We start from the raw sequence: 13954 nt of genomic DNA on the forward strand, positions 1-13954 counted from the left end.
ATATAAGTAAAACACATGGCTTGTATGCATAGCATACATTTTAAAAAATGCTTATAGAGCTGGGCCCTGGTGGCTCCCTTGTCTAATCCCAGCTACTCAGGAGGCTGAGAGCTAGAAATCCCGGTACAAAGCCCACCTGGCCGGGGAAGTCCATCAGACTCTTACCAAAAAAACCAAAAATTGGAGCTGTGGCTCAAGTGGTAGAGCACCAGCCTTGAGCGAAACAAAAAAACAAAAACAAAAACACCATAGAGACAGCTCCCAGGCCCTGAGTTCAAGCCCCCAGTATTGACACACAAAATAAAAAGCTTATACATTGGACACACAGCCAAAAACTTGTGATATTTTTTTTAAACTCAAAACAAAAATTCATCTTAAGATCTGACCAATGAAACTCAAAGGACTCCATAGATTAAGAATGTGTTTGAAAAGCTAGTAAGCAAAAATATATTTAGACTGAAATGTAATTATACAGTCCTATTGCACACCATACCTATATGTTGGGCCTGTTTAAGGTAGGGGAGGGGTCTTCCTAGAGTTATAAACTTATGATTGTTTGATAAAAACTACCCCCCCCTAAAAAAAAAAGCACACAAAAAAAACTAACAACAAAAAAAACCCTAGACAAACCACTTTCTTTCAGGATTAAAAGGCTTCTGGCCCAACAGTCACTTGCCAAACTTGTGCCACGCAATTTTCCCTTTATCAGCTCAGTGCATTCTATTTTCATGTAATAATTTCTTCTCCATCAAAAGCCAAAAAAAAAAAAAAAAAAAGGCCCAGTACTTTAAAATGCTTTTCTTTACAATGAATAGCCAATAGATTTACAAAATTACTTTAGGTTACTTACATCAATACATATACAAGGAAAATAGGAGGGATTCAAAATAAAAGGGTTAGATCCCTGAAAGAAAAGGAATACATTTATTAACCTAAAACAATTTTACATAAACACAGGTGACATTGGCATAGGAGAACATGAGCTGAGATATCCCTGAATTTTTAGAACAAAAAGGTTGATGTTCAAGTTATACTTGCTAAAAAATCAAGTATTGATTTAAAAAAAAAAAGTATGCTTTTTTTTAAAGCAATAAAAAATGACTTGAAAAACAAAATGGTGGTACACAATGCTAAGTTTACACTCAGTTCCTATCTTATTGCCACACTAATATTGAGGTATATGACAACCAGGGACATCACTCAAACCTTTAATTCTTCACTCACATTATGATATATTTGTAGCAGGCTGAGTAGCACCATTGTGATGTGAAATCTGCTTTCATCTCATGTAAGTATGGGTGTATATATACATATATATATATATATATGTATATATACACACATATACACAAATATGTATATATTTAAAATTTTTACAGTACTAAAATACTAAAGCCTTGCATTAAAAAAGCTTTGTTTACAATTTAATTTACTATATAACTCTTTTAACTTCTTTATACAAATTAATGATTTTAAATCACCACAGCAAACCAGCTGCCTGTTTTTTATTTATTTATTTTTTCGTTGCCTTCTTTGTAACCATCAAGATTCAAATGGAACTAACCCTGTTTATTCAGTCCACTTCAATCTTCCTAAGCAATCACAATGATGAACACAAGTTTCAACATAAAAGCAGACAGCCGTTCTGGTCTCTGAAGATCACCTAGGTCTGGAGACCAGCGCAAGCTTCAGTAACTAAGAGTGGCTGAGTCTTTAGCATGTGGCTAAGCACAACCCACAGCTAACGGAAAATTCTGCATAAAAAAAGGTACATTTCTGAGTGACAAACTTGTCATACAGTTTTGTATTGGACTGTATAGCATGGGAAATGAGCACCAGAACACATGTGTCTTATGGACTGACGTATTCCTTTGAATCCAGTAAGCTTTCAGGGTGTGTGTGTGTTTGTTTTTTTTTAATCTTTTTCATCTCAAAATAAAAGTAAACCTTTGTTTCTTTCTTAAACGTCTCAGTACCTTCGCATTGTTCAAGTTGCCAAGGCTTAGGTAGGCAAAGTGCTTCTAAAACACCATTTAAAATAGTTAGACATATACATGTATACAAACATATGTGTGTATATGTACATGCGTACATTTATTGTCCTGTAAGGACGTGAGTGGATGAACAAGATCCAGAGGCCATTAAAATGTCCTTTTTTTTTTTTTTTTTAAAGTAAGCTTGTATAAGAACAGATCACTTTGATTAAAAACTTGAATGCAAAGGTACCCCTAACTCTTCAAGGGGTGTTATCACGAGGGTACATTGACAGCAACTTGATGATAGAAAGGCATTGTTTTCAGCTATTAAAGACACCATTTTCTTAGCACCAGTTTGTAGCACATCCAAACAAATTCAGTGTTTTGCTGTTACTCAATGCTTCTTCCTGTAGCTATATTGATAAATAAGTTAATATTAAGAGTACAGTAAGAACTGCATGTTAAAAAGCCATGATTCCAGTATTTCAGTACATTGTATATTCAGCACCAGATGCTATGTGAAGATTCCTGCAACTGTACGGTGACAGTTTTTGTGTCCCAACACTACGCAAACCTTATGTATTATTCAAAGTGGCCACAGATAGGCTGAGCTGTTAAAGGGAATCACATTTACCTATTAGACCCTCCCATCACAGAACCAGTGTTTGAAAATGGAAACGAAATCAAGGATATGTCCACACCTTTTTTTTTGTTTTGTTTTTTGCTTTTTGCATAGAATGCTATTTTTTTTGTTTTCCTGGACACCATTGGTGAATGACCACTTGGGGATCAGTGGAAATGAAGCTCCCCCGTTCCCCTCTCCACCCTGCCCAGGTCTTGAGAGCTACACGAAGCACTAGGGTGGCTGATGTCAGTTCACATGGGGTCACTGGCCGTAGGGGCCTCATATGTACCTGTTGTAAGGCCCCGTGACCCTGGTGAAGGCGTATGGAGACGTGGTCACCGTGGAATCTGTGGTCACCGAGATGGTCTTTTCCACCAGAGACTTGATGAAGCGCAGGTAGGTGGGCTCAGCGGGCTCGTGCGGCTCGGCCGGCTCCCGCTTCGCTTTTTTGCCATGCGTTTTCTGAGGCACATAATCCGGGCCGTACTTCTCACACTCTTCCTCTTTCTCCCGAGCTTTTTCAGCCATTTTGGCTTCCCAGTGCGCCAGGCCGTGCTTTGGTTCATTCATACTCTTGTGTTGGTAAAAGACCAGCGAGATCCTGGTGGGATTGTTCCTATCTGGGTTCTTTAGGGGGGTGGTGGCATGAAGCTCACGCTTTGCGCACTCAATGAGCAGGGACCCATGAGTTGGAGCCACAGCCAAACCCCCAAGGTCAGGATCCAGGAAGCTCTGTTCACTGTCTGACCAGACTTCTTCGTTGTCCTCTTTACCCGGACCCACCGCCTGGACCACAGGCATGGGCTGCTTGTCCTGACTGCCAGCATCGCTTAACCTGTACAGCACGCTGGGAGGAGCGGCAGCAGCTCCGTCCTGGCTCAGCCCTGGAAACATCTTGGAAAGCCCGTTGGTGGTGTGGGCAAGCGCGTTGTTGGTCTTGGGTTGCAGGTTCAGGGTGTGAAGGGAGCCCAGGCCTGTGCTGTAGTTGGGGGTCAGGGGAGCAGGTGGCTGAGGATCATTGTTTTTACAATCTAGGCTTGGGTTGCTGGAACTGGGTGGTAATCTGGAGGCAGCTCCCATGCAGGGGTCTTCCGCCTCGGGAGCCGAGTGGGGACGGAAGGGCCCCGCCTGGCAAACACTTGGTCTCAGGGTAGAACCGCTGGAGGTATCGCCCTGCAGGTTTTGGTTTCCGTAGTACTTCGAAGTGATCCTCTGGTCGTTGCCATACCTCTGCTGGTAGAGTGTGTGGATGGGTGGAAGATTCAGCCTGGAGAGATGATCTTGGTTTGGGTATCTGTATAAATCCATGGGTTGAGTCAGGGACGAATAGGAGCCCAGATAGGAGGAGCAGTTGTCCATGGACGCAGTGCCATTGCACTGATAGGATGGGTACTGGTTATTCTGATTTAAAAGTCCAGGATAGGGGTGCATGGGATTAGAAGAACTCAGATATGAACTAGCAGCCTGGGGGGAGGTGGAATAGAGATTCATGTGGTTGGCGCCACCATAAATATCTGACGGGTGCGGGGAGCTTGGATAAGGACTGATGGGATTGGGCCGTCTCATGTACACATTGCTGGACGTGGAGGAAGAGGAAGAGCTGACAGATTCTGACTGAGGGTTGCTGGTCAAAGTGTGCTGTGGCGGCAGCTGGGGTGCCTGGGGTCGCTGGCTCTGGTGGCTCTGGTGGCTCTGAGGGGTGACTGGTCCAGAATGTCGAAAAAGTTCTGTAGACAGGGTAAGATAGAGAAGAAACAAAGAGACAGGATTATTACTTGGTGAAGTTTAGTGAAGGTATTTTACTATAGGTGTGCACTCAAGATTATGTAACCTTCGGCCTGGGAAGGTGGCTCAGTGGTAGAGTGCTGGCCTTGCATGCATGAGGACTTGGGTTCAATTCCTCAGCACCACATAAACAGAAAAGGAGTGGAGCTATGACTCAAGTGGTAGAGCACTTGCCTTGAGCTGAAGAGGTGAGGGACAGTGCCCCAGCCTAGAGTTCAAGCCCCACGACTGACAAGAAAACATAAAAAAGTATTATGTAACCTTGCTTGGGGCCAGTGGCTCATGTCTGTAATCCTAGCTAATCAGGAAACTGAGACTTTGAGGATCACCATTCAAAGCCATTCTGGGTGGGGAATATAAATCCAATTGACTCTGATCTCTAATTAACCAGAAAAAAAAGCTGGAAGTGGAAATGTGGTTCAAGTGGAAGAGACCCTTCTTTGAGCAAAATAGGCCAAGAAGAGTGATACCCTGAACTCAAGGCTCAGTACTGGCATGGCACATGTACGTGTGTGTGCAAACACATGCATGCACACACGTATGTACAATGCAACTCTAGAAAGCAAAGGCTTTCATTACTATCTGGCATCTTTTTTTTCCTTTGTCTACAAGAGTTAGAAATATATAGAAGTAAAATGCAGAACTTTGAATAGTCTACTGTGGTAAGGGAAGAAAGAATTGTAATAAACATTTGCCAGCAGGTATTCTACTGAGATCTTCCTCCCCACATGCCTGTCTGAGTGTCTCTTCTTTCTTCTTTTCCCCATTTCTCTTCCTTGACTTTGCTTTTCCTTCCCAAAGGTTTCTGCAAGGTCACTTCAGGTGGCTTTTTCAAATACCCATTGCAAGTAGAGGTGTGATGGAGCAAGAGGCACAGGTGTGTTGTAGAAATGGGCTGTTTCTAGACCCCCCCCCCCCTTCCTCTATCTCTGGAAAAGGGGGCCAAAAGCCTAAGATCTCTAGACTGTCAGTAAATTTAATGAATATTGTCTGAAAAAAACCACTCAGAAGGGACAAAGTTCAAACTGATCGTACTTCACAGCCACAGTGGGCAGTGAGCCCAGCTGACTTTATGGAAGTCAGCCAACTAACCAGGATTTATTAACTATCTTTACCATATTGTTCTACATTAACTTAGTCCCTGTGAGCTTGGGAATTCATCAGTAGAGAGATTTGCTTTCACAAAGGATTGGTGGTTGGTTCTAAGCAAATGTGTATCTGTAAAAATATACATTTTTGTGTGCTTTTTTTTTAAAGGCTAAGAAAGAAGAATTGGACTGGAGGCAGGATTCAAATGGTAGTGCTCCAGCCATTTGTAAGAATTCGACGCTCTGAACTCAGTACTAGCCCCTCCCCACCACAAAATATATCTACCCCTTGTTGCCAATAAATCACATTTTAAGATGCCATTTTTTTAGTGTTATAGTCTTAAGACTTGAAACATCCTTAAATTTCTCTTCATTCCAATATTTTGTCCCCCATGGATTTTATTTTTCATTTGGAAACATTTATCATATTTATTGTTATATTTCCACTGGTCCTACCCCAATTTGAGGTCTTGGTTTATTGTATGACTCTAAATGCTCTTCTTTTAATTTAGCTATTTTTTTGCTATCCTGTTGACTCAAATCCCATTCTACCACTTAGCTGTTTAAAAAAATCCACAAATTTCCTGATTACATACAATAAAATCCAAACTTCTCCCAGAGGAGGTACTACAGAACAAGTAGTCCTTGCCCTTTGAGCCCTTTGAGAAGTTTCTTTAGTGCATACAGAACTAGGACCTGGCTGATCTCTTGCTGCCCACATGGATTTCCCTCGCTCAGGATGAGTGGATGCGTCAAGCCACATCTGGCAAAGCCCCTCCCTTCCCCCCTCCCCCCATGGCACTCACCTGCCAGCTGTTTGGCCTGGCCTACAGTTTCAGTCTGCTTTGTCCGTGATGAGGCTGACTTTTCCTTCTCATTCTTGCTTGAGTTGTTCTCCAAAGAATTGGAAAGCTTCTCAGCGGCAGCTTTCCTGGCTTCAAGTTTCCTTTGTCGACAACTCTTGGCCGGCTCGGCTAGCATCCGGACTTTGTGATGAAAACGGGTGAGAACCTCAATAGCACCACTGCGTTTTTTCTCCTCCTGGCCTTCCACACTCCCGAACTCATCCACATCAGAGATTTTGTACAGAGGCAGTACGTGGAGCTGCTCATCCTCAGGTTTCACTCCAAATTCTCGATTGCCTTCTTTTGTGAGGGTGCATACCTGGGAGGGAAGGGGACAGGACAGCTACAGTGGCAGATCCCAAAGGGCTGCATGGGCTGGGTAGGATTGATGAAATGCAAATTACTGTACACCTGTGTCTATTTGAGTCTACTGGGAACTATTACAGGTCCTGACTCTGATTCCAGAGAGAGAGAGACCACACCCCCCAACTAAAGGAGGAAACCTCTCGATTTTATGTATGGGACAAGTGGGAAGCTCATTTTAAAAGATGCCAAAAATCAGGTGCTGGTGGCTCACACCTGTAATCCTAGAGACTCAGGAGGCTGAGATCTGAGAATCAGCCCAGGTGGGAAAGTCCATGAGACTCCTATTGCCAATTAACTTCCAAAAACCTTAAGGGAAGCCGTGGCTCAAGTGATAGAGCACTAGCCTATCACTAGCATTAGCAAAGCCCAGAGACAGTGCGACAGTGCCTAGGCCCTGAGTGCAAGCCACAGGGGAGACACACATACACACACACACACACACACACACACACACACACACACACACACACACACACACACACACACACACACACACACACACACACACACACACACACACACACACACACACACACACACACACACACACACACACCCCTTCCACTGATTTAATCTGATGCTGATAGTTAACACCTACTTTACCTCTGCTCTCTACTCATACTGCAGTGGAATTTCACAAGTCCCATGCCTGCATTCTAACACTGTCCACACACACACACACACACACACACACACACACACACACACACACACACACACACACACACACACACACACACACACACACCCCTTCCACTGATTTAATCTGATGCTGATAGTTAACACCTACTTTACCTCTGCTCTCTACTCATACTGCAGTGGAATTTCACAAGTCCCATGCCTGCATTCTAACACTGTCCAACAAATTCAAGAAACTTCTACAAGGTAACATAGTGAAAAACAGAAGCTGAACATTTGGTTGAATTGCTTGGCAGGTGACTTAACATTTCTTCTTCTGTGGTGATCATTATACATATTTTAATTGTGGTACTACAAAACTACCATCATTGGTTTCAATGCATGATGGTTTTTAAAATACTAGCTTTGGGGGCTGGGAAGGTGGCTCAGTGGTAGAGTGCTTGCCTTGCATGCATGAGGCCTTGGGTTCGATTCCTCAGCACCACATAAGCAAAAAAAAGAAAGCTGGAAGTGGTGCTGTGTCTCAAGTGGTAGAGCGCTAGCCTTGAGCTGAAGAGCTGAGGGACAGTGCCCAGGCCCAGAGTTCAGGCCACGACTGGACCCCCACCCCCCCAAAAAAAATACTAGCTTTTGGGGAGTATTTACTGTTTGCTAAATGGGAAAAATAAGAGACCAATTAATATAATATAAAATCAGTGGAAGATACTTTTAAAAAATGTACACAAGCGCCGCTCTCCGACGCCAGCGCCATGCCATCTCTCGTTCGCCGAGCTCCAGCCGAAGGAGAAGGGGGTGTTGAGGCCGCTCCGCCATGGCTCGCACCAAGCAGACCGCCCGCAAGTCCACCGGGGACAAGGCGCCCAGGAAGCAGCTGGCGACCAAGGCCGCGCGCAAGAGCGCGCCCTCCACCGGAGGGGTGAAGAAGCCGCCCCGCTACAGGCCTGGTACTGTGGCCTCCGTGAAATGAGACGCTAGCAGAAGTGCACAGAACTTCTGATTCGCAAGCTCCCTTCCCAGCGTCTGGTGCAAGACATTGCTCAGGACTTCAAAACAGATCTGCGCTTCCAGAGCGCAGCTGTTGGTGCTTTGCAGGAGGCAAGTGAGGCCTATCTCGTTGGCCTTTTTGAAGATACCAATCTGTGTGCTATCCATGCCAAACGTGTGACAATTATGCCAAAAGATATCCAGATATCCAGCTAGCACGCCGCATACGTGGAGAACGTGCTTAAGAATCCACTAAAACGGGAGGCATTTCATTCTCAATCCCCTCCCCCCCTTTTCTTGTTATCAGTGGTTCTGAATGTTAGATTTTTTTTCCCATGGGGTCAAAAGGTACCTAAGTATATGATTGCCAGTGGAACAATAGGGGACAGAAATCAGGTATTGGCAGTTTTTCCATTTTCATTTGTGTGTGAATTTTTAATATAACTGTGGGGATATAAAGCATTAATGCAAGTCAAAATGTTTCAGCAGTTCAACTTTATAACAATTATAAATCTGTTAAATTTTTCTGGGCAATGCCAGCATTTGGATTTTTTTAAAAATAAGTAAATTTCTTATTGATGGCAACTAAATGGTGTTTGTAGCATTTTTATCCTACTGGTAGATTCCATCCGTTCACTCCACTTTTCTAACTGAGTTGTCCTACATGAAAGTTCATGTTTTTAATGTTGTCTGTCTTCTGTGCTGTTCCTGTAAGTTTGCTATTAAAATACATTAAACTATAAAAAATAAAAAATGTACACATAGTCTCACTATTATATGGAAATAGCGATTAACATGAGATAATACGGTGAGTTTGTTACCTGCTACCCAGAGTTTTCCAAAGTCATGTTGCCAAGGCATCTTTTTCCTCACAAGCAAATACTCCTTTTCACGGTGTGGGTGGGAGGCTGGGTAATCTGGATTTGAACTGAGGGCTCTGCTGCTTTTCTGTTTGCTAGGCGGGAACTTGGCCATACCTCTTGCTCTTCTTGTTCCAGGTATTTTTTGAAATAGGATCTTGCTTTTGCCCAGATTTGTCTGGAACCTGACAGGTGTGTGTTACCATGCCCACTTGTTGGTTGAGATGGGGACTCTTATGAACATTTTCCTCTAATATCCCCAGTAGCCAGGATGACAGCTATGAGCCCCAAGCGCAGGCCCCTATTAAGACATCCAAGGCTTCCTTCCACCTTCCTCTAGAGGCAAATTCCCCTTGATTTTCGATCTCCACACTTTCTATCACCCTCCTGGAAGGAAACAGGGCTATCTCTAGAACCTACAATAACTAAGTGATGAATTATTTCACTCATTTCTCAGAATCTATGGTAGGTATATAGAATCTAGCATAGTAAACGCTGAATGCTTGACAAGGGAGGAATTTATATGTGGTTGGCAGGCCTTGTGTTTCCCTCTAGAATTACGATTATTCCCTACCAGGTATCCTGAATGTCGAGAGATTGTTTAGAAATGGCCAAGTACAGACGATGATTTAGATTACCACTAGGAATTCCCCAAATTCCCCAAATAGTTTTCTACTATTAAGAAAATCTGTTCCGAATAGTAGTTGGTAGGCCAAGGAAGGTCTCCTTGCCAACAGCACTTCATGTATGTATGCTTGCTCTCTAGACACACCTTCGGAGAACCCAGTACTGTAGGTCTCCACTCCCTCTGAGGAGGGCAGCCCCTCTTACCAATGTGCTGCCATTCGGCATATTGTGTAGGTCCCTGTGGGCGTGAGCACAGAAGTCCAAGCACGCAGTCACCCCAGAGAATGGGCGACCTTCCCCCAGACCCAGGCGGCACTCCGGAGCTCTGTGTTCGAACTCAATCTGAGAAGAACAAAAGCATGTGTGTCAGTTAAGGACATTGGGTTTTACTCGTAGATAGACCCCATATTCTAAATACTCTTGGATATAAGCAATTTAAATGCTTAGTTTAAGCCAGGGACCAGTGGCTCAGGCCTGCAATCCTAGCTACTCAGGAGGCTGAGATCTGAGGATTGTGGTTCAAAGCCAGCCCAGGCAATTAAGTCTGTGAGAGTCTTATCTCCAATTAACCACGAGAAAACCAGAAGTGGTGCTGTGGCTCAAGTGGTAGAGCTAAAGAGTACCTTGAGCTAAAGAGTTCAGGGACAGCGCCCAGGCCCAGAGTTCAAGCCCTACAACCGACACCCCTCCCCTCGCCCCCACAAAGAAAAATAGTATCTGACTTTTTCTTTACCATCTACCCATGTAACCATTGCCATGAGTCAGATTACAAAGTGCATAGTCAGCATTCCCTGAGACCATGCTCTTCCCAGGATGAGGCATACATTCTATTTCTTTTTTTCACTTTAGTATCTAAGATTTCCAGTCGGATATTGAAGAGAAGTGATGAGAAGAACCGTATTTGTCTTGTTCCTAACCTTAGGGTAAAAGCATTCAGCCGTTGAGTAAAGTTCAGTATTATACAATGCTTCTGATTGTTCACCTGTTCCCCCTGACAGATAGAGATACTTCCTTTCTATGGGTGCAGATTATTAAGTGCTTTTTCTTCAAAAAACTGATCATATATTTCCTGCTGAAAGATTGAATAACTTCAATCTTTCAAATTATCTTTCAGTAGTTATACAAAGGGGACATTAAGGTTTGTGTGTCAAAGGAGCCAAGCATTTCTGAAAGAACTTCAGTTTTAGTCATTTGGTAGAACTTTTATATATTGTAAGATCTGATTTATACTATAAGACTTGATTTGCTAAGCTTGCAAAGAAATGTTTACACAAGTATTCATAAGCATTGGAGTGTGGCTTCATTTTCCCTTCATGCCTTTCTCTGGTTCTACTGTTAGCCTCAGAATGAGTTGGGAAGTTTTGACACTTAAACTCTGGAACTGTGAACAGAACTGGCAGCATTTCTTCCTTAAATGGGTCAAGGGGCTGGGAAGGCGGCTCAGTGGTAGAGTTCTTGCCTTGCATGCATGAGGCCCTGGGTTCCATTCCTCAACACCACATACACAGAAAAAGCCAGAAGTGGTGCTGTGGCTCAAGTGGTAGGTTGCCAGCCTTGAGCTGAAGAGCTGAGGGAAAGCGCCCGGGCCCAGAGTTCAGGCCCCATAATTGACCAAAAATTAAAAAAAAATAAGATTAAAAAAAATGATGGGTCCAATTTGCTAAAGAATCATCTAGGCCAAGACTTTTCATTTAACTACAGACTACATAGACATAAAGAACAGAGAGCTACACACGGTCTAAATTGTTTTCCTGTAGTGAGCGCTGGCAATTTGTCTCATTTAAAGATCTCTTTTGGGGGCTCTCTCCATCTCCTCTAATTTGCTGGACTCACTCGTATAAAGTGTTAACATTTCTCTGTTTAATATCTAAGGGATCTTTTGTGGTCTACTCTCCTTTCCTTATTTGTTGTAGTGCTGGGCATTGATTGTAGCCAGAACCTTGAGGCTGCCAGGCAAGTAAGTACTCTTCCACGTGGTCCAGTCCTTCTGCACTTTCTATCGTGCCACTAAACTTTGTCCTATAGGCTTCAAACACTTGATACCCCTGTCTCTACCTCCCCAGTAGTTGAGATTGCCAGATCTGTGCCACCATACACCTTTGGGGTGAGCTGTGTTTCTCCCTCCGTACTTTCCCCCGGAAGTACTGAGAATTAAACCCAGCCAACTTGCCAAGCCAAGTGCTCTACCATCAAGCTACCTCTGCAGCCAATATTCCTACTGTATTCCATCTAGTTTTTTCCTTATTAGATTGTCTTTTGGTTTCTCTGATTTGTTCTCTTAGTCTCTGTATTTTATTTCATTTATTCTTTGTATTTTTCCCCTCTATTCTGCCCTTTAGGACTTAAATTGCTTTTCAATATCTAGTTTCTTGAGTAGATGCATCGAATACTGACTTGAGAAATTGCATTTTTCTAACGTCATGTTTAATATCATTTCTTGTCATTTGGTTTGAGATACTTTGATTTCCCATGTGATTTCTTCTTTAGCTCTATCTATTTGTAATAAGTTTGTTGCTAAGTTTCTAGACACTTAAGGAGCTTTTTAGGTACTCTTCTGGTACAGAATATTAATTATAGAGAATATACTAGTATTTTAAAATTTATTGGTAATTGTTTCATAAACCAGAATATCTTGGCAAATATCTACCTTGGTAAACCATGCTTGTGTACCTGGATATTATGTTAATTTTGCTGTTGGATGAGAGCTTTATACACATTAATTAGGCCAAGTGGGTTAAATGTTTTGAGTTTGTTTTTTTTTAGTCTTATGCTTCTTTAATTCTTTTCTTTTTACTTCTATCAATTATTGTGGCAAATTCAAATCTCATTGTGTGGATCTTTGTTTGATGATTCCGCATTTGAACTCAGGGCCTCATACAAGGCAGATGCTCTCCTGATCACTGAGCCACTGGTGATTCTGAAACAGGGGCTCACTTCTTGCTCAGACATAGGTTGAGACTAAAACCCATTTATGCAGGTCATTGGTGTATCACGCCTGTAATCCTAGCTACTCAGGAAGCTGAAGATCTCAGTTTGAAGCCAACTTGTATAGGAAAGTCTGTGAGACTTGTATCTCCAATTAATTACCAAAAAAGCCAGAAGTGGAGCTGTTGCTCCAGTGATAGAATGCTAGATGGGCAAAAGAGCTCAGGGACAGCATTCAGACCCCGAATTCAAGCCCCAGGACTAGCATACACAAAGAAGATTATTTTCTGACATGTGCACCTGCCTCTACCCGACCCTGCTTTTATCATATTAACCAACACGTTATTTCACTTGTCTGTCCTATTAAGACACAAAAATTGCATCACCTTCTTTATGTCTCTAGTGAATAACCACAGAACAGTACCTGATGGGCTTTCACATGTTTTTGTAGTTAATACAGTGAAGACTTCATGGTTCAGGTTTTTTGTTTTTTGGGGCTTTTTTGCCTTCTTTTGGGGTAATGTCTGTCCCAAATTACTTATCTAAGATACACTAATACACAAAAAAGAAGCAAAAAGATGTTCCTGCTGGGTTAATAGAGTCAAGGCCAAACAAAAGGGACTATGGTAAGCTCTGGACATTTGTTTGTACTTTGTTTACAGACTGATAGGCTATTGGAACCTCTAGTTGGGGGACACATAATTTTATTATGATTACTAAAATTGTTTTACCATGGCTTTAGCCATACAAGGTGAGTAGAACTTTAAAAAGTCATCATCTTTAAAACTAAATAGAGTAAAAAATAAAACAAAAACTCTCGTGGATGGTTTGAGTTCTATGAACCCAAAACAAAACAGTGACTTGATTTTAACAATTAAGTTTTAAAAACAAAGGTCAAAGATAAGAATTACCTCAAACATTTTTTACAATAATAAAAAAAATCTTGGCTTAGGTGTAATATGAATAACAAATAATTAAAATCAGCGTGAACACTCATTTAAGCTTACCTGATTATGGTATGCATCTGGTGCAAGCGTCTTGTATTTTGGGGCAAGAAGAGTGGCCAGATTTTGAAAATATGACTCTAGTTTTTCTTCCTGTACCAAAATGAACAATTCAACAAATTAACTTCTAAACCATTCTCCATATAGGGAAGAGGAAAGCAGTAACATTATTCTCTAAGACTGGATCCAAATACAGTGTATACAGCCTTTCTCTATTAAATAATGGTATC

At 42.3% G+C, this 13954-nt stretch overlaps 1 protein-coding gene and 1 pseudogene across 1 annotated transcript in view; one reads left to right on the forward strand and one right to left on the reverse strand.

Moving 5' to 3' along the window:
- Positions 1-842: 842 nt before the first annotated feature.
- Positions 843-13954, reverse strand: part of Tet2 (tet methylcytosine dioxygenase 2) — an 85928-nt gene continuing 72816 nt past the window's right edge. The window contains exons 8-11 of the mRNA XM_042701666.1: positions 13728-13817; positions 10000-10137; positions 6281-6638; positions 843-4328 (exon numbers count right to left, since the gene is read on the reverse strand). Of these exons, the coding sequence (XP_042557600.1) occupies positions 2881-4328; positions 6281-6638; positions 10000-10137; positions 13728-13817 (2034 nt within the window). The 3' untranslated portion in view covers positions 843-2880. The remainder of the gene's footprint in view (positions 4329-6280; positions 6639-9999; positions 10138-13727; positions 13818-13954) is intronic.
- Positions 8057-8833, forward strand: LOC122127116 (annotated as a pseudogene).

Source organism: Dipodomys spectabilis, unplaced genomic scaffold (genome assembly GCF_019054845.1).
Source record: "Dipodomys spectabilis isolate Male_0828 unplaced genomic scaffold, ASM1905484v1 ptg000297l, whole genome shotgun sequence".
Lineage (NCBI taxonomy): Eukaryota > Metazoa > Chordata > Mammalia > Rodentia > Heteromyidae > Dipodomys > Dipodomys spectabilis.